The sequence below is a fragment of the Oryctolagus cuniculus genome, chromosome 21 (assembly GCF_051225735.1).
Source record: "Oryctolagus cuniculus isolate XC-2025 breed Fujian yellow rabbit chromosome 21, ASM5122573v1, whole genome shotgun sequence".
In the NCBI taxonomy this organism is placed as follows: Eukaryota; Metazoa; Chordata; class Mammalia; order Lagomorpha; family Leporidae; genus Oryctolagus; species Oryctolagus cuniculus.
In genome coordinates this window covers 22,321,229-22,341,417 of record NC_142887.1, presented here as the reverse complement: position 1 = coordinate 22,341,417, position 20,189 = coordinate 22,321,229, and the positions used below count along the sequence as shown (strand labels likewise).

The following is a 20,189-nucleotide window of genomic DNA, read 5'->3' as shown; positions in this document are numbered from 1 at the left end:
GAAGGAGGGAGGAGAGGGAGGAAGGGGAGGGGAGGGAAGAGGAGGGAGAAGGGAAGGAGGGAGGTGAGGGAGGAACACCACACTTCTCCAAGAAGCCAAAATGAAAGACCTACTACAAGACTCATAATCCAACATCCTCTAATAGCTCATGGCTGTGGGTTCCAGTCCTGGCTCTATGCTTACAGGCTGTGTGTCCCTTAGGCAGGTGGCTTTACCTCGCTGTGCTCTGCCGAAGGGACTGGGTACAGCACCCACTCCTAGGGTGGCTGCAAGAATTCAGTGAGTCACTATGCATCTGTAAAGCACTCCAGGAGCGCCTGGCACATAGTAGGTGCTTTGTGTTAGGCATGATCCTCCCAGGGGCCCACAAATCCCACCTACCGCCTGCTTCTGTCAATAACATGTTATAGGCGTGTGGCCACGCCCACTCTCTTCGCGGTCAGGACAGAGATCCCACAGCCCACCAAGTCTGAACTACTCACTTCCTGGCCCATTGTAGGAAAAAGCCGGGGCCCCGCCCCCTGCCCCTGCCCCGCCCCCTGCCCCTGCCCCACCAAGGGCCCTGTGTCCGGCTTACAATCAGCATGGTCACCAGCTGGTTCTTCTGGGCCACGTGCGCATGGGAGAAGATGCAGTCCAGCACCTGGGACATGTCCGGCTTGAACTGCTCCCTGAGGTTGATCACGCACTTATCATAGTGGGCTGCGGTGGCAGACAAGGGGGCACACCGGGTAAGGCCCAGCCGGCTCCCCGCCCGCCCCGACAGCCCCGGGGGCTTGCCGCTGGCCGCCGCCGCCGCGTCTCTTGCCTTGTTGGAAATGGTGCTCCACCTGCAGGTACCGCCGCAGGAGATCCAACACCACCGTCTTCATGTAGCCGCGGGTGCCGCTGCGGTACCTGGGAGGGGAAGGGCGGCGGCCGTGAGCACTCACTTCCTGCTACGGTTTCCAGGTGGTTTTGGCCCCAAAGGTCTGAGTGCTGGAAGCTGGGTCCCCAGTGTCACGGCACTAACCGCTGAGAGGTGGGGACGGGGAGGGGCGGTGACCAGCTCACGACAGCCCCCCCAGTGAAGGGGCTGATGGCAGTCCTACAGAAGGGGGTTGTTATAGGGGACAGGTGCGGTGGGCCTGGAGGTCGGGATACCTGAGTCCCATATCAGAGTGCTCACTTCCTGGCCGGCTGGCTCTGACCCCTGACCCCAGCTATTTTTTTTCCTTTTTAATTTATTCATGTGAAGGGGAGAATGAGAATGAGCAAGAGAGAGAGAGAGAAAGAGAGAGAATCTTCCATCCTCTGGTTTACTCTGCACATGGCGGGGATGCAGGGCAACCAGGACTCCAATAGGCGCTCCAATGTGGATGCTGGCACTGCAGGCAGCGGCTTAGCTCACTGCGCCCCACAACATCAGCCCGGGTCCCTGCTCACTCAGACACCGGCGGGCAGCAGTGACGAGCCCCTGCCATCACGTGGGAGACCTGGGCTGAGTCCCCGGCTTCCTGCTTTGACCCAGCCAGGCCTGGCTGCTGTGGGGACACAGGGTGCATGGGCTGGGAGTCTTTCTCTCTCCCTTACTCATAAACAAATACATGAATGAGAAAATGAATGAATGACTAGCGAGTCCCAGGCGCTTGCTTCCTGTCAACACGACAGCTCTCACCCTCTTCATCTCCCTCCCCCCCCCCGCCCTGACACACACACACACACACACACACACACACACTCCCACCGTGAGATTCCATCCACCATACTTGGCACACCCAGGGGCCCCAAATAAGTGTCCTGTCTCTAGAAGTCACCCGATCCCAAGCCCCTGTTCTGGCAACATGACACGGACAGGGACACCTCCAGCGCCCCGTGAACCGGACCATCTGCAGCCAGGGCGGCCGGGATTCTGAGAAGTGCTGCGGGCCGGGCCCGGGGACTCTCGGGCTTGCGAGGGACACAGAGTCAGTTCTCTGGCACCTGCTCTGCAGTGCCTGGCCCGAGGTCCCACACCAAACCAGGGACAAGGCGGGGTGCAACCCAAGCCTGAGGCTTAACCTACTAAGCCGTGACGTTGAATGGGTTAAGCTTAATGGCCCCACTAAGTGGATTTTTCACAAGTGGCCTAAACATTTTATCGTCAGATTAGCTCTCTAGGGGCCGAAGCTGTGGCGCGGTGGGTAAAGTTGCTGCCTGCAATGCTGGCATCCCATATGGAAGCTGGTTTGAGTCCCGGCTGCTCCATTTCCCATCCAGCTCTCTGTTATGGCCTGGGAAAGCAGTGGAGGATGGCTCAAGTGCTTGGGCCCCTGCACCCACATGGGAGACTTGGAAGAAGCTCCTGGCTCCTGGCTTTGGATTGGCCCAGCTCCAGCCATTGTGGCCATCTGGGGAGTGAACCAGTGGATGGAAAACTCTCTCTGCCTCTGCTTTCCTCTAACTGCCTTTCAAACAAATAAGTAAAAAATCTTTTTTTTTAAAAAACAGATCCATTAATTATTCCAAAATAATTATCATGAGAAATGCTTTCATTCCCATTTTACCAACTGGCAAACTGAGGGCACAGCAGTAAGCCAAGCACAGGGTCTGCTGGAGCAATAGTGGCCCAGGGCTGGGCTGCACTTCCTCTCAGCGTGCCTTGCCCTTGGGGCAGCCTCAGGCACAGGAGTTTCACCCAGCGGTTAAGACACAGCTCGGGACTCCCACAGCCCTAATCAGAGTCCCTGGGTTCAAGTCCCAGCTCTGCTCCTGCTTCCGGCTTCCTGCAGACGAGCACGCTAGGAGGCGGCAGGTAATGGCTCAAGTGTCTGGGTCCCTGCCACCCACTGGGAGCCCCGGATTGAATTCTGGATGCCTGGCTCAGCCACAGCAGGCATCTGGGGGCGAGCCAGCAGCGGGGAGATCTCTGTCTCACGGGTGCGAGGCCTGCAGGGCGAGGCCGGCGCCCCGGGCCCAGGACTCACCGCTGTACCAGCTGCACGATGCTCTGTGTGTTCATGAAGAAGACCTCGCGGTCGGCCTTGCGCTGCAGCGTGGCCGCGTGGCAGTCCAGGATGGTGGCTATCTGGTCGGGCAGATGAAGCAGCACGGGTCGGACAACACGGAAGCCAGCGGAGGGACCCACAACTGCTCCCAGGAAGGCCCCTGTGGCAGACCAAAGAAATCCCAGCCCCCCTCCCCCAAACAGCCCCGTGCATCCCTCAACGTGCAGCCTGAGGAACCCAGGAGTTCAGAATGACGATGGCGAAAAGAGGGGTCCACATTCCTACTCGCGGTCCCCACGCTCCTGGGGAGTATGGGCAGGGCCAGCCAGCGCGCGGGGCCTGGGCCGGGGCGGGGGCTCCTGTCTCTAACACTAGGTTCCCTGCTGCTGTAGGGACATGGCTTTGGGCAGCAAACATACTGGGAAGAGGGGCTGGTGCTGTGGTGTAGTGAGCTAAGCCTCTGCCTGCAGTGCCGGCATCCCATACGGGCACCGGTGCCAGTCCCGGCTGCTCCTCTTCCCATCCAGCTCTCTGCTATGGCCTGGGAAAGCGGTAGAAGATGGCCCAAGTCCTTGGGCCCCTGCACCTGCATGGGAGACCCGGAAGAAGCTCCTGGCTCCTGGCTTCGGATCAGCCCAGCTCTAGCCCTTGTGGCCATTTGAGGAGTGAACCAGTGGATGGAAGACCTCTCTGTAACTCTGCCTCTCAAATAAAATTTTTAAATCTTTAAAAAAAAAAATCTACTGGGAAGACAAAACAACTGCCCGGGTGACGGCTTCCTGAGCATTGTACCTGGACTCCTCCCAGCGGGGCCCCCTGAGCCTCCCCTGCACCCTTATCAGCTGAGCTGGGACTCACGAGCCACGCCCCTTCGCAGCAGCCACGCCCCTTCACAGTGTGTGCCCCGCGGCTTCTCGGACTTTCTGGGAGCTGTGCCCGTGGCAGTGCTGTCTGATTTCAGAGCCTTTTCTCTCACCTCTAGGGGAGTCTCATCCCCGCGAGCGGCCCCTCCTCGTCTCTCTCTCCCTGCCCAGGCCCCAGCAGCCCCTCTGCTACCTTGGTCACCCACACACTGGCCGATCCGGGACAGTTCCTAGAAGAGGAATCCCACGTGACATGGTCTTCCGGGGTTGGCTTTGTTCCCTTGGCTTAACAGGCTCACCCCTGTGGCAATGTGGAACAGAAGTGACGCCTTTTCCTGACAGCGTACTATTCCAGCTCCTAGAGCTGCCGAGTGACTGGCCTATGCTGACCTCTCGCTCCCCGGATGGCTCATGTGTGAGTGGGAGGATGATGATGGCAGGGAGGGGAGGAAGGCAGGCAGATGGGCAGAAGGGCTCTCCCCAAAGCAGATTATCTTTAAAATACTCCACGAAAGCAACAAGAAAATGAACAATGTGAGGCCGAGGTACAACCACCAGAGAGTCTACACTACCCTCAATGGTCTCCACTCTTTTTATTTTCCCTTTATTTGACAGAGAGAGAGAGACAGAGGGATTTCCTAGCCGCTGGTTCACTCTCCAAATTCCTACAACAGCTAGGGCTGAGCCAGGCCAAAGCTGAGAGCCAGGAACTCCATCCGGGTCTCCCACGTGGCTGGCAGGGTCCAACCATCCGAGCCACCCCCTGCTGCCTCCAGGGGTGAAACCCAAGCCCTGGGACATGGGATGCAGCTGTCCCAAGTGGGCTCTTACTGGCTCTGCCAAATGCCTGCCCTTGGTTTCCAGTCTTAAAAAATATTATATATACGCGGGCCCAAGAGCATGGCTTATGGAATCCAGAGGGGGGAAAAATGCTACAAACCAGGAAAAAAAAAAACTGGGATTTCCCTGGAGACTTCAGCCAGTTCATTATTTGTGAAAAATGCTCACTCTCTGCACCAAGTGCTCGCTGCCCTGCTGGACACAGGTGACGCCTCGAGACTGTTGATGGGCATCCCAACAGCCCTGCCTCCGGAGAAAACCTTGAGGCCCCAACGTCCTGGGTTGTAAGTGGGTCTCAGGACACCCCCTAGTGGCCAGGTGTTGAAGGTGAGTGTCCCAGGGTGGGGTTGGGGTTGGGCTGGGCTGGGCTAGGGCACGCACCTGCTGGCTGGGGAACTGGCACAGCACCGAGGTGATGTTGCTGGCGTACTGGGCCATCACCCTGCGGACCGCCTTCTCCACAGGGGCCGGGATGCGGCCTGCCACGCTCGTCATGATCTCCTGGAGCTCGAGCAGTGGCAGCGACGGGTGCCGGAGGGTCATCATGAGCTTCTGCACCCACTCCTTCAGCTGTGGCAGGACCACAGCGTCGGCGCCGGGGCCCCGCACGGGCGTGGGCGCCACCACCCACCCTGCAGCACCCAAGACAGACAGCTCCACCCATCCAGGCCCCGTGCACCAGAGCGGCCGGCGACCTGGAGCCTTCCCCAGGCATCCAGAAAGCCATTGCCCTGGGATACGCTAACCTCTGTTGCTTGAGCGTGGAGTCAGGATTCAAACCTAGGCTCCCCAGTACAACATGCAGATGTCCCGAGCGGCAGCTTAACCACTGCACCGGCAGCCACCCCATGAGCTGACGTCCCACCTCCACTGAGTTATCCTCCCCATAAGAAACCAAGAGGCAAAGGCAGCTGCTGAGCCCGTGAGACTCCCAGAGTGCCCCGGTAGCCGATGGGGAGGGTCTCTGGGTGGGGACAGTAATACTGGCATCCCTGGAGGGTGGCTGTGAACCTTGGCCGTGAACCGACACCCATGGTGGCAAGAGCTAAGACTACACAAGTGCTGCAAGTGTGGCCCTTACCACCAGGCAGCACAGCACAGGGGTTAAGACTCAGAGTTTGAAGACCAGGGTTCAAATCCCACGTCTGCCGATTCCTGTGTGAATCGGGGCAGGCGTCCGAGTCCCTCTGTGCCCCCAGCTGCCTCACTTGGAAACGCTGACTGGGAGGATTAAACTGGTTGTAACTGCTAAGAGTCGTGGCATCCGAGACTTGACTTGGCTGCCACTATCATTGCCAGCGACCTCGCCATCACCACCACCACCACCACCAAGATCTGCTGTTCTTATGTCAACAGTGATGCACCTGCAGTGACGTCACCATTCCTGCTAACTTGAGCATCCTGGCTATTGTGAGATCTTGTTCCTCCCGGCCTAAGGAGACCACAGAGGGCCGGCTGCAGGACCCTGGCACAGGCTGCATACTTCGGCTTTCTCCCACACACCTGTGGCTCCCCGGGGCCTCTCTCCCCGGCTCACTTACCTTTTTGCTAAAAATAGGCTCCGGCAGACAGTAGCCACTCATGACGTTAGTCAGGTTTTCTAGGACGTTGTGGAAAACCTGGTGCAGCTTCTCCCCAAGGATAGGCAGGGTTTGCTGGGCGGGCAGCTCGCCCGTGAAGGGCTCAGCCTGAGGACACACAGGAGGAACAGAATGTCAAGGTCACTGCGGCATCCTGCAGGAGACCTGGGGACCAGGGAGGGGTGGGGTGCAGCTGCAGGCTTGCACAATCAAGTCAGGATGAAGCCTGGGGAGGGAGAAGGCAGCAGAGGGGCCGGCTTTGTGGTGCAGTGGGTTGAGCCACAGCCACGTGAGCACTGGCTGGAGTCCTGCTGCTCCATTTCCCATCCAGCTCCCTGCGAATGTACCTGAGAAAGCAGGGGGAGAAAGCCCCAGTGCTTGGGAAATCCGGGTGGAGTTCCAGGCTCCTGGCTTTGGCCTGGCCCAGCCCTAGCCAGTTCAGCCATTCAGGAAGTAAACCAGTGGATGGAAGCGCTCGCTCACTTGCTCTCTCTCTCTCTCCCTCTCTCTCTGTTCCTCTGCCTTTCAAATAAATGAAATAAGTCTTTTTTTTTAAGTTCATAGAAATGTGTATTATGAAAAATCTTTGCAGGATGTCAAATATTTTGGCAACAAAAATTAACTCCATCTTCCATAAACTTTTTGAAGCATCCTTGTAAACTTAAGCACATAAAAAAAAAAAAAAAAAAAAAAAAAAAAAAAAAAAGGCCGGCGCCACGGCTCACTAGGCTAATCCTCCGCCTAGCGGCGCCGGCACACTGGGTTCTAGCCCCGGTTGGGAAGCCGGATTCTGTCCCAGTTGCCCCTCTTCCAGACCAGCTCTCTGCTGTGGCCAGGGAGTGCAGTGGAGGATGGCCCAGGTGCTTGGGCCCTGCACCCCATGGGAGACCAGGAAAAGCACCTGGCTCCTGGCTCCTGCCATCGGATCAGCGCGGTGCGCCGGCCGCAGCGCGCCGGCCACAGCAGCCATTGGAGGGTGAACCAACGGCAAAGGAAGACCTTTCTCTCTGTCTCTCTCTCTCTCACTGTCCACTCTGCCTGTCAAAAAAAAAAAAAAACCTAAGTAAATCTGAGTAGAGGATGGGTTTGAGTTAATAACAATGTGTCAGGGAGCAGGTATCTGCCGCAATGGCTAACCTGCTGCTTCAGACACCTGCATGCCCTACTGGAGTCCTGGATTCGAGTCCCAGCTGCTCTGCTTCCAATGCAGTCCTTGCTAATACATCTCCTGGCTCGGGCACTTGGATCCCTGCCACCCACACGGGACGCCTGGATGAGTCCCAGGCTCCCGGCTTCCGCTGCATTCACTGTGGGCATCTGGGGAGTGAACCAGTGGATGGATGATCTCTGTCTTTCAAATAAAATAATCAAAATGAATGATTTTTTAAAATGAATAATACAGTATTAAGGGCAGGTGTTTGGCTTAGCAGTTTGTTTTTTTAAAGGCTTATTTTATGTACTTGAAAAGCAGAGTTACAGAGAGAGGGAAGGAAAGATATATATATATATATATATATATAGAGAGAGAGAGAGAGAGAGAGAGAGAGATCTTCCATCTTCTGGTTCACTCCCCAAATAGCTACAATGGTTGGAGCTGGGCTGATCCGAAGTCAGGAGCCAGGAGCTTCCTCCGGGTCTCCCACATGGGTGCAGGGGCCCAAGCACTTGGGCCATCCTCTGCTGCTTTGCCAGATGCATTAGCAGGGAGCTGGATGGGAAGTGCAGCAGCCAGGACTCGAACCGGCACCCCTTTGGGTATGGTGGTGTTACAGGCATTGGCTTCATCTGCTACACCACAGCACCAGCCCCAGCAAGTTTGAGATGCCAGTGTTTCAGACTGCAGCACCCAGCTCTGGCTCCTGACTCTGGCTTCCTGCTGTTGGTCCCAGGAAGCAGCGGGGAGGGCTCAAGGAAGTGGGGCGCTGTCACCCACTTGGGAGACCCAGATTGCACTCCCACCCCCCAGCTACCATTTGGCCCAGACCCAGCCACTGTGGGCATCTGGGGAGTGACCCAGTGGATGGGCACTCTGCCTTCTCTCTCTCTACTTCTCAAACAAATAAGCTTTAAAAATTAATAATAGCACATCAGTAGTGGTTCATTAGTTATGAGAACTGGACCATACTATTACAATAATAATTAAATCAATAACAATAAAATAATCCTTAATGATGACAAATATAATAATAATCACAGGGAAGTTGGGTGCAAGATGTTTGCAAACTCTTTGCACTCTCATTTTTCTGTAAATCTAACACTGTACAGGAGGTGAGAGGGGGAGCCCTGGGAACACCTTGGGGGGGCGGGTCCTGCCAGGTACAGAGCCCCAGGTGGGAGGGTGGAGGAGAGGGCTGGGGGCAGCCTGTCTGGGGCCTTGTAAGCCAGGGGGAGAATGTGGGTTTTACTCTAAGCGGGAGGAGGATGCCAGAGAGGAGTTCAAGCAAGAAGGGCATGGCCACCTCATGCTTCTGCCCCACCAAACCTGCTGTTGGGGCGAACCAGGGCTGCAGGACAAGCAGGAGTCTCAGGTCTGGTCTCCCTGGGCGCACCTGCACCAGCCAGGGCATGCGGCAGCAGCGCCACCTACCGGGCGCACTTTCGAAGGGTCGTCCAGCTCCAGCCGGGCCACCACACAGCCGGCCTCCAGCACAGCGCCGGGCCTCTTGATGTATCTCACCCGGCCGCTCTCCTGCACGCTCAGGGTCATGATCATCTTCATCACCTGCAGAGCAGACAGAAAGAATAAGACACAGCACCCCCGGGCCTGGCTGCACGTGTGGCAGCCAGCGTCACCCAGATCTGGCGACGGTGGAACAGGCACCATGTCATTTAAATACGGTGACTCGTTGGGTGGGGCAGGTACTGTGTACCTGATGTGTGCCATGCATGAGGCTGTTTGCAAATTCTATCCGCCCACAGAGCCAGCCAGGGAGGCAGGTGCATACGGTGCTCATTTTACAGACAGGGAACCCAGGAGCACGCCTCAGTGTCTGCAGGAAATTGGTGTAAGGCCCCTTTCCCCCAAAATCCATGGGTGCTCAAGGATTTGCACAGAGCCCGTGCACCTGCTCCTAATACCGGCCAGCTCCAGTGCCCAGGACAACGGAAATGCTAATTAAATAGTTATCGCACTCTGTGCTTTAGGGAATGGTGACAAGAACAAAATCCGTATGTGTTCAGTGCTAATGCAATTTTTTCCCACTACTTTCAATGCACAGTAAGTTGGATGTGAAGATATGAAGTACTGGCTATATTTATCTTCAAATACATTTCTCTCTCAATAGAGAACATGTTAAATTGGGGACAGTATTGTGGCACAGTGGGTTAAGCCACTGCCTGCAACACCAGCACCCCATGTGAGTACCAACTCAAGACTTGTCTGCTAGGGCCAACACTGGGGCGCCGTCATCCCATAGGGGCGCCGGTTAGAGTCCTGGCTGCTCCACTTCCCATCCAGCTCCCTGCTAATGTGTCCGGGAAAGCAGCAGAGGATGGGCCGAATGCTTGGGCCCCTGAACCCGCATGGGAGACTCAGAAGAAGCTCCTGGCTCCTGGCTTTGGATTGGCCCAGATCCAATCGTTGCAGCCATTTTGGGGAGTGAACCAGTGATGGAAGACCTCTCTCTGTGTGTCCCTCCTTCTCTCTGTAAGTCTGCCTTTTACATAAATAAATAAATGTTTAAAATACATAAAAGCGCCAGCCCCTTCAGCCGGCCTCACGGTGTGCCCAGCTGTGTGAGAGATGGGAGTCTGGTCACTGTGGCACTGGCTACAGGCAGTCAGGACCACGCTGCCTCCGCCTGGCCGCTCACAGCCGGGCCCCGGTGTCGTGTCAGCCAGGCCTGGCCTAGAACCCACTCCAGAATGCACTTTCCTCTCTCTGAGCCTCACCATCCCCACCTGTAAAATGGGAAATGGACTCTGAGGATGACTGAGACGAAGTAAGTATTGGGAGGGAACGGCGCTGTGGTGTAGCGGGTAAAGCATCCCGTAGGGGCGCCGGTTTGAGTCCCGGCTGCTCCACTTGTGATCTAGCTCCCTGCTAATGCACCTGGGAAAGCAGCAGAAGATGCCCAAGTGCTTGGACCCCTGCACCCACACAGGAGACCTGGATGGAGCTCCTGGCTCCTGGCTTCAGCCTGGCTCAGCCCCGACCTTTGCGACCACTTCAGGTGTGAACCAGTGGATGGAAGACCTCTCTCTCTCTCTCTCTCTCTCTCTCTCTCTGTGTGTGTGTGTGTGTGTGTAACTCTAACTTCCAAGTAAATAAATCTTCTTTTAAAATGCAGTTAAAAAAAAAAAAAAGAAGCTAGCAGGAGGCCAGTGCACACGGGTCATTATGACTGTGGTACTTTCATAGCCGTCATGGTCATTCCCGTCCTGGGCAGCATGGAGCCGAGGCTTTGTGTGGCTTCAGGCGAGCGCCTTAGCCTGCCTGGCCTGGTTGCTTCCCGTGTGAGTCAGGAGTCACGTCTGTGCCCACCTCACCCAGGTGCTGGGCGGGGTTAGGAAGTAAACGCTCTGGGCAATGCTTGGGACGACAAGGGCTGGCTCAGCGCCATCCCATCAGCCCTTGCTCCTTCCGAGGCAGGTGGGCGCCGTCTGAGGGTTTTCCCTGGAAGACTGCAGGGAATGTGGGCTGCACTCCACAGCCTGGCTCTGCGGGGACAGAGGCCAAGATAGGAGCTGCTGGTGGACACCCCCGGGTGGGGGAGGGCTCGGCGGTCACCTCCATCTCGGCGTAGCTGCTCCCGGCCTCCACGTGGCCGCCGTCCTCCACCGTGTACTGCATGAGCTTCCCCGCCGAGGGTGACCTCAGCACCGTGGGGTCGTTCTCCTTCTCGAAGACGCACGTCTTGTTGCCGATGGTGATCCGGTAACTGGGGGAGAGGAGGCGGAGGCGGGTGCTCAACAGTGTCTCCCCCTTCCCCAAAGGCAGCCACGCGCACCTGCCCCGTGCGGCCGCAGGGACGCTCCGTTCCCACGCGGGGTCACAGAGGCGCCAGGACCAGGTTGGATGAGCAAAGCAGGGGGCCCTCTGCTGGCTGAAACTCAGCTCCTTTGACAGACCGCACGCCCACAGCCCTCACCAGAGAAGGTAATCGATACATTTAATCCAGTCAATATTTAGGGACACCAAGCCTGCATCTTCTAACGAAACTGGGGGCAGCATGCCCGGGGTGGAGCCCCTAGTTTTAAAGATTTATTTTAAAGATGTATTTTATTTATTTGAAAGGCAAAGGTAGAGAGAGAGACAGAGAGAGAGATCAATTTACATCTGAGGGTTCACTCCCCAAATTGCCACATCAGCCAGGGCTGGGACAATCAGAAGCCAGGAGCTTCTTCCGGGTCTCCCACGCAGGTGCAGGGGCCCAGGCACTTGGGCCATCCTCCACTGCTTTCCCAGGCCATAGCAGAGAGCTGGATCGGAAGTGGAGCAGCCGGGACTCGAACCAGCATCCATATGGGATGCCAGCACTGCAGGCAGTGGCTTTACCCACTATGCCACAGCGCTGGCCCCAACCCTGCCTTTTCAATAAATAAATCTTTTTTTTTAAAAAAAAAAAAACACAAAGTCTTGAATATTCTTGGTGAAGACAACATGAGTTACAAAAGAGATTAAAAAAAAAAATATATATATATATATATCACCCTTTGGGGCCGGTGCTGTGGTACAGCAGGTTAAAGCCCAAGCCTGAAGCGTCAGCATCCCATATGGGTGCTGGCTCGAGTCCTGGCTGCTCTACTTCAGATCCAGCTCTCTGCTATGGCCTGGGAAAGCAGTGGAAGATGGCCCAAGCCGTTGGCCCCTTGCCCCTACATGGGAGACCTGGAAGAAGCTCCTGGCTCCTGGCTCCTGGCTTCGGATCAGCCCAGCTCCGGTCGTTGTGGCCATTTGGGGAGTGAACCAGTGGATGAAAGACCTCTCTCTCTCTCGCTCTCTCTCTCTCTCTCTCTCTGCCTTTGCCTCTGCCTTTGAAATAAATAAATAAATCTTTTAAAAAATATCTCACCCTTCACTATACACAACTGTCAGCATACGGAATCCACCTGGGTACCCACTGACCTGGGAATGGATAAAGCAAACGTGATCAGGCAGTGAGATATTATTCAGCCATGAAGAGGCTGACATCTGTCCCTTGTGACAACATGGATGAAGCCAGATGACCTTGTGTGAAGTACAACAAGCCAGGCACAGAAAGAGAAGTCCTACACGATCTCACTCACCTGAGGAAGCTAAAATAGCTGGCCTCGCAGGGGAGAGGAGTGGCTACTGGGGCCGGGGCGAGGCGGGGAAGGGATGAGGCGGGGAGGGCGGGGAGGTCGGGGTGCTGTCGGAGGGAAGGCTCTGTGGCACAGTACTATCCTAATGGAGGATATCAGGCAAGTGTGTATCTCCAAACCACTAGTAGAGTGGGTTCTGGACGTTCCCAACCCTAAGAAGTGGTGCACCTCCAAGGGGACAGTCACACCGGTGACCCGCCCTGGGGGCTACACACTGAACACGCGCTGCAAGCTCACAACGTTCCCCGTCAATATGCTCAGTTGCTATGTGCCAATTAAAAGGTTTAAAGTTGTTTTGAATTAAAAATAAGGCGTGGAGCCAACGCTGTGGCGTAGTAGGTAAAGCCACTGCCTACAGTGCCGGCATCCCTCCCATATGGGCACTGGTTCAAGTCCCGGCTGCTCCACTTCCGATCCAGCTCTCTGCTAAGGCCTGGGAAAGCAGCAGAGGATGGCCCAAGTCCCTGGACCCCTGTATGCATTTGGGAGACCTGGAAAAAGCTCCTGGCTCTGGGTTCCTGGCTTCAGCCTGGCCCAGCCCCAGACACTAAGGCCATCTGGGGAGTTAAGCACTGGATGGAAGATGTCTGTCTGTCTGTCTCTCTCTCTCTCTCTCTCTCTCCCCCTTCTCTCTGTAACTCTGCCTTTCAAATAAACAAAAAATAAATTAAAAAATGAGAAGTGGACGTTGCGGTTGAGTGGATCAAGCCCCTGCCTGGAACGCCCACACCCCATCCAGGTGCCTGCTCCAAGTCCCAGCTACTCTGCACTTGGGACTCAGTTTCCTGCCACTCCGTGGGTCAAGGCAGCAGATGATGTCCCTGCCACCCACGATCACTGTCCAAGTCCACACCGACTCTGCAAGCTCCCACATGCATCACGGATCAGTCTGCATCTGGCTGATTTCACCAAGCACCAGAACCTCGAGTTCCACTGACCTGGCCACAGACCACGGGACCCCGCACCTTCTCCTGGCCAGCCCACGCCTCCTCCACCCACTCAGCCCGCCTGGCGTTTCGGACTTCCTGCCAGGGGCAGGCCCCCGCCCCACACACCTGTCCACTTCTTCCTTCATGTAGGTGGTGTAGCTGCTGCCATTGTAGGAGAGCAGCAGCCCCCCGTCATTGAGCCGGTGGGCGTCAATCTCCACGTAGCAGCCGTTCATGATGAGCACGAACATGGTCAGGGACTGCCGGGCCACCTGCAGGGACAGGCCCGCGTCAGAGTGCCCCCTGCAGGAGTCGGTGCACACACCCCCATGCCTCCAGCCCCGTGGGAGTCAGCGTGCACACCCCATCTCTCCAGCCCCTCACTCCTCCCCAGCGGGCCAGCTGATGGCCAGTGGCTGCAGATGAAGGCCCTGCTCAGCCACCTCCCGTCGACTCCACACCCTCTGGAGTTGGGGGCTGCCTTCTCGTTCCACCCCCAAGCTTCAGCCTCAGGCAGGGCCACCCTGGGGCCCCTGCTCCAGTGGAGGCAACCCTGAAAGCCCCGCCCGTGGGCACCGTGGGCCTAGTGTCCCCACTGAGATGTGTATGCTAAACCCCTGACCGCTGATGTGATAGGGTCAGGAGGCGGGGCCTTTGAGGTCATGAGGGTGGAGCTTCGTGTCCAGATGGGAGAGGCCCACTGAGCTGCTCTGGCCCCCTGCTGCAATGCCAGCCCCACAAGGCCCTGCTAGCTGTGTGTGTGCTCCCTCCGAGAACAAGCCGCATGGGCGGAAACCGCAAACGCACACACATTGTCACTAAGAGGAAAGTTTATGATGGTGCAAAACACCTCCAAATCCATGCCTAGCTTCTTCAGAAAATACATTTCCCACAAACCTCTGGAAGACCCCTACAAGGAGTAACAAAGACAGCACGGGAATATTTAGTGCAACATTATTTGTGTTAACAATAAAAACTGACATCTGACAGCCATCAAGTGGAACGCTCCCCACCTGCCTGGCCCACACGTGGCCAGTGCTAATCAAATTTGGTAAAAATAAAAGGAAAACGCAAAATCCAGTTTCCCAGTCACACGGGGCCCCCCGTTGGAGAGCACAGAGAGACGTGTCCCATCTCTCCCGCTACGCAGGGCTGCAGACGGCAAAGGTATGAGAAAGGAAGCATCCTCACGACACGGGGGAACTCCAGGCCGTGACGTCACAGCGGGAAAGTCATGTCTGCCCCCTAAGTTCGACTTCGTAAAATCAGTGCATGTGGGGAAAAAAAATGATCACTGATGAGAAATCTATACCACTAGTAACAGAGACAGACTTCCAGTGTCACTGGGATGGATTTGGTCTTGTGATTCTTCTTTAAGATTTATTTATTTATTTGAAAGGCAGAGTTACAGGGAGAGACAGAGAGACAGAGATCTTCCATCCACTGGTACACGCCCCAAATGGCCAGGAGCCTAGAACTCCACTCAGGTCTCCCACGTGGGCACCAGCATCCCATATGGGCACCAATTCTAGTCCTGGCTGCTCCACTTCCTATCTGGCTCCCTGCTATGGCCTGTGAAAGCAGCAGCAGACGGTCTGAGTGGTGGGGCCCCTGAACCCATGTGGGAGACCTAGGTGAAGTTCCTGGCTCCTGGCTTCAGCCTGGCCCAGCCCCGGCCATTGCAGTCATCTGAGGAATGTACAAGCAGATAGAAGATCTCTCTGTCTCTGTCTCTGTCTCTGTCTCTCTCTCTCTCTGTTCTCCCTCTCTCTGTCACTTTGCCTTTCGAACACAAGGGGAAGTCAATGTATGCTGAGCGACATTAAAAACCCAGTAAAGGAGCTGGCGCTGTGGCGTAGTGGGTTAAAGCCCTGGCCTGCAGCGCCAGGATCTAGTTCTAGTCCCAGCTGCTCCACTTCCACTCCAGCTCTCTGCTATGGCCTGGGGAAGCAGTGGAAGATGGCCCAAGTCCTTGGGCCCCTGCACCCATGTGGGAGACCTGGAGGAGGCTCCTAGCTCCTGGCTTCACATCAGCCCAGCTCCAGCTATTGCAGCCATTTAGGGAGTGAACCAGCAGATGGAAGACCTCTCTCTCTCTCTGTGTGGCTCTACCTCTTTTTCTTTTATTTATTTATTTTTTAATTTATTTGACAGATAGAGTTAGAGAGTGAGAGAGAGAGAGACAGAAAGAAAGGTCTTCCTTCTGTTGGTTCACCCCACAAACTGCCGCTACGGCTGGAGCTATGCTGATCTGAAGCCAGGATCCAGGTGCTTCTTCCTGGTCTCCCATGTGGGCTCAATAGCTTGGGCCATCCTCCACTGCCTTCCTGGGCCACAGTAGAGAGCTGGACTGGAAGAGGAGCAGCCGGGACTAGAACCGGCACCGCAGGCGGAAGACTAACCAAGTGAGCCACGACACTGGCTCCCTCTACCTCTTTCTGTAATCCTGTCTTTCAAATAAATAAAATAAATATTTTTTTAAAAAAAGCAGTAAAAGAGGATAAGAGCGGTGGTCTCACGGGCTGAAGTGAACCCTATCCTCGGCTTTACCCGCACCCCCAGGACGCCAGGCTGAGAAGCCACAGGCTGGTCCTGGCTTACGCAGTCCTCGGCTCCTACAGCTGCTCCGGAGCCCGGCACGCCAAGGCCTGGCTCCCCCAGCTCACACGGACTCCAGACATCACCCCACACCTGATATCCTCAGGGGTGCACTGAGCTCCCGTGGCCCAGGCGGGGTACCAGGCACTTCCGGCAGTAACCAGAGTCAGCTCCAGGAAAGAGACCGGAAGTCTGAGTGTGAGTTCTCGGTGCAGAGACATAGAGCAAACCCAGCCTCGCAGCCCCTGGAAACACACCCAGACCCCTCCGGTGAGCCAGCGAAGGTCCTGCCTACCCCCTGCTGGGTGGGAGCTTCCACCATGCTCACAGCAGAGGTGGAAGCAGGGGATGGAACAGCCAAGGCAGGCCAGCAAGAGGCAGGAGCCAGAGGTCTGGCCCGGGTCCTGCCCCTGCTGTGGCCTTCACGCTGGACGTGTGAATGCCACAGCTGTGAGAGAACAATTGTCTATACCTGAAGCCACCGACGGCTCATGCCCCGTGGCCGCAGCCCCAGGAACCCAACGTGGGCTGCACCCCACGCCCTCTGACACCTGCCGTGTTTTTAGGTCTCAAGGTCATGGACTTCGTGGGTGGGGATTCCTGAAGACACACGTGCTCAGGTCCCAGCAGGAAGAAATCGGCTGCAGGCCAGTGGTCCAGGGAAGAAGGGGCCCCTAGAGCCCCCGGAGCTCTGGAGACCCCCGGAAAGCACAGGGCTTTACCTTGAGGATGTACTTGGTGCCTCCGTAGATTAACTCCACATCCACGATGTTCAACAGAGAAGCGGCTGGGAGGACCTGGCCCCTGGAAGGGAAGAGAGGCCTGGGGCAGCCTGCAGAGGGGCTGGGGCTCCGCAGCCACCTGCTGAGCTTAAAAACCCACCCAGGGGGTGCACGCTGAGTGCAACGGTTACACTGCCACGTGGGACACTCGCATCCCACGTCACAGGGCCTGGGTTGCAGTCCCAGCTCCACTTCCAATTCCAGCTTCCTGCTAGCGCACACCTGGGAGACAGCAGGTGATGGCCTGAGTACTTGGTAGCTGCCACCCATGGGGGAGACCTGGGTGGAGCTCCTGGCTCCTGCTTTGGCCTAGCCTAGCTCTAGCTATTGCAGGCATTTGGGGAGTGAACCAGCAGGTGCAGGATTCTTTTTTTTTTTTTTTTGACAGGCAGAGTGGACAGTGAGAGAGAGAGAGACAGAGAGAAAGGTCTTCCTTTGCCGTTGGTTCACCCTCCAATGGCCGCCGTGGCCGGCGCGCTGCGGCCGGCGCACCGCGCTGATCCGATGGCAGGAGCCAGGAGCCAGGTGCTTTTCCTGGTCTCCCATGGGGTGCAGGGCCCAAGCACCTGGGCCATCCTCCACTGCACTCCCTGGCCACAGCAGAGAGCTGGCCTGGAAGAGGGGCAACCGGGACAGAATCCGGCGCCCCGACCGGGACTAGAACCCGGTGTGCCGGCGCCGCTAGGCGGAGGATTAGCCTAGTGAGCCGCGGCGCCGGCCAGATGCAGGATTCTCTCTCCCTCTCTGTCCTCCCCCCACCCCCAGCCCCGTATGTGTGTTGTGTCCTTGCCCTTCAATTAAGTAATTTAAAAAATAGATAATATAAACAAATTTAAACTCATCCAGCAACCTGACTGCATCACAAAAGCTCCATCTGATTAAAAGGCAGGAAATTATCCCCAGAAGCCCAATATTCCATGGGACTTCGGGAACTGGCATTGCTGAAGGATGGGACATTTGTATTTGAAGATTTGTTTATTTGAAAGCCAGTTACAGAGAGAGAGAGAGAGAGGAGAGAGAGAGAGAGAGAGATCGCCTCCATTAGTTGGTTCACTCCTCAGATGGCCACAACAGCAGGAGCTGGGGCTGGGCCAGGCCAAAGCCAGGAGCCAGGACCTGCATCCAGGCCTCCCACGTGGGTGCAGGGGCCCAGGCACTTGGGCCATCCTCCACTGCTTTCCCAGGCATATCAGCAGGGAACTGGATCAAAACTGGAGCACCTGGGACTGGAACCAGCGCCCATATGGGATGCCGGCATCACAGGTGGTAGCTTTACCTGCCATGCCACAATGGTAGCATCAAGGAAAGGAAATTTTTACAAAGATTTTGCAGGAGCAAGATCCACAATGGCTTCCTCTTGGGAAAATTCTGTATCTGGCAACCTCGTCACCACTTCTTGCAAAAGAAACCAGCACAGGGCCTCTGCTCCAAGCACGAAACATTTTGCTCTTTATTTTCTCTCTCTGGTCATTTCACCAGCTCTCACAGAGGTCCTCAGCCAGCAGTGACCTGGCCCCTGCCCCTGGACCACTGGCAATGCTGGCTTTGCACCCGAGGGCCATGGATGCCACCAACATCCCACAGCACACAGACTGTGCCACCTGCAGAGACCACCCAGCCCTTGAACATCAACGGAGCCGAGGCAGAGGTGCCCTGGCCACTCTCCATCCCATCCCAGTCCACTCCATCAGGCCCTGGGAGAGCAACCAGCCTAGAGGTGACCTTTAACCTGCCTTGCTTCTCAAATCCATCTCCTTGGACTCTGAACTCCTGGGTATTACCGGGCGTGTTGCACAAGTCAGCAGGAATCTGCAGGCAGGGCTGCCAACCCTGGTGACTGTGGCCGTGGCCTTGACACCCCTCCCTCCCCGACTCCCACTTCTCCCATTCTCAGCACCTTCAAGAGACAGCCCAGGTCAGTGGCAGCCCAGGACGGACTGCCTGGTGACTGATTGGCCACCCAGCTAAATCGTCCCGCCCCCTGGGAGACCGACGCCCTACCTCTCCAGGGAGTGCAAGAAGTCCGTCATGCAGGTTCTGAACAGGGCATCCGCCACGTTCAAGGCCCCGCACACCACCCCGAGCATGATGTCCGGCTTCTCGGCCTGGGGAAACCCAGCTTCAGCACCCCAGGCCGCGGCCCCGCCCCCAGCCCGGGGGAGGGGGAAGCTGTAGGCCGCCCCGGACCTGCACTTTCTCGGCGATGAGGTAGTCCAGCCAGCCGGTGTCAATGTCGTTGCTCTGGAAGCTCTCGGTCTCCAGGAGGTTGATGAGATACTCCACCGTGGTCCTGAAGTCGCCGCGGATGGACAGCTCCTTCAGAGCCACCACCATGTTCCTAGCGGGGAGAGGCACGCGGGCCGTGGGCCAAAGTCTCATGCACACGGGGTTCAGGGGGCATTCTCAGGACGGGGCGCTCAGAGCACAGGCATCGGAGGGAACAGCACAGGTGGGAGGGGAGAGCTGGGCGGCCTGGTGTCCCTCTCCCTGAGCACTCCTGGAAAAGCGGCCTCGCTAGCTGCTCTGGGCCTCGGCTTCCTCATCTGGAAAATGGGAGCACAACCCCAAGGTCACGCCAGTGACAATGAACACGAGACAGTCCAGGGCGGGCAGTTGGTGCAGGGGTTAAGATGGCCTATCTGAGGCCTGGGTTCGAGTCCCAGCTCCGCTCCTGCCTCCAGCTTCCTGCTAATGCACACCCTGGGAGGCGGCAGGTGGGGGCTCAAGTCGTTGGGCTCCTGTCACCCACATGGGAGACCCCAACTGAGTTCCAAGGTCCTGGCTTCAGCCTGGCCCAGCCCCCGCCATTGCAGGCATCTGGGGAGTGAACCAGCAGATGGAAGACCTCTCTCACTCGCTCTCCCTGTCTTTCAAATACATGAACACAAATTGAAAAATAAACATTTTAAAAAGGAGAACGGGAAAGACCCTTTGCTAATATGGGTTTCTCAGCTCTGCAGGTGCTTGGCTGAGCCAGGGGCTGGGGGCTGCTGTCACGCTGCAGCGAGACGCACCCAAGACACACAGGTTCGGCGTAAAACGCAGCTAACGAGGGAACGGCTACGAGGCTGATGTTTCTAGGGGTCTCCGCCTCATTTGTCTTCCAGCTTCAGGACCCAGCACCTCTTAAGCTCTGGTGACACCTGGAACCCTCTTGAGGTCTCCTTTGAGTTAGAACTCCCAGTCCCAGCGCTACGGCGCAGTGGGCTAAGCCACCGTCTGAGGCGCCTCCACCCCATATGGGCACCGGTTCGAGCCCCGGCTGCTCCACTTCCCATGCATCTCCCTGCTAACACGCCTGGGAAAGCAGCAGAAGATGGCCCCAGTGCTTGGGCCTCTGCACCTG

General features: G+C 56.7%; 1 protein-coding gene across 7 annotated transcripts in view; it reads right to left on the bottom strand.

Moving 5' to 3' along the window:
* The window catches only part of ACACB (acetyl-CoA carboxylase beta), a 128,418-nt gene that overhangs the window by 45,967 nt on the left and 62,262 nt on the right, over window positions 1-20,189 (bottom strand). For all 7 annotated transcript variants that reach the window (XM_089322887.1, XM_051835875.3, XM_089322888.1 and 4 more), the window contains 11 exons: window positions 19,031-19,181; window positions 18,845-18,948; window positions 16,784-16,865; window positions 13,590-13,735; window positions 10,979-11,129; window positions 8,837-8,971; window positions 6,211-6,357; window positions 5,051-5,239; window positions 2,946-3,046; window positions 809-897; window positions 578-702 (listed from right to left, as the gene is read on the bottom strand). In XM_089322887.1, the coding sequence (XP_089179013.1) occupies window positions 578-702; window positions 809-897; window positions 2,946-3,046; window positions 5,051-5,239; window positions 6,211-6,357; window positions 8,837-8,971; window positions 10,979-11,129; window positions 13,590-13,735; window positions 16,784-16,865; window positions 18,845-18,948; window positions 19,031-19,181 (1,420 nt within the window). The remainder of the gene's footprint in view (window positions 1-577; window positions 703-808; window positions 898-2,945; window positions 3,047-5,050; window positions 5,240-6,210; window positions 6,358-8,836; window positions 8,972-10,978; window positions 11,130-13,589; window positions 13,736-16,783; window positions 16,866-18,844; window positions 18,949-19,030; window positions 19,182-20,189) is intronic.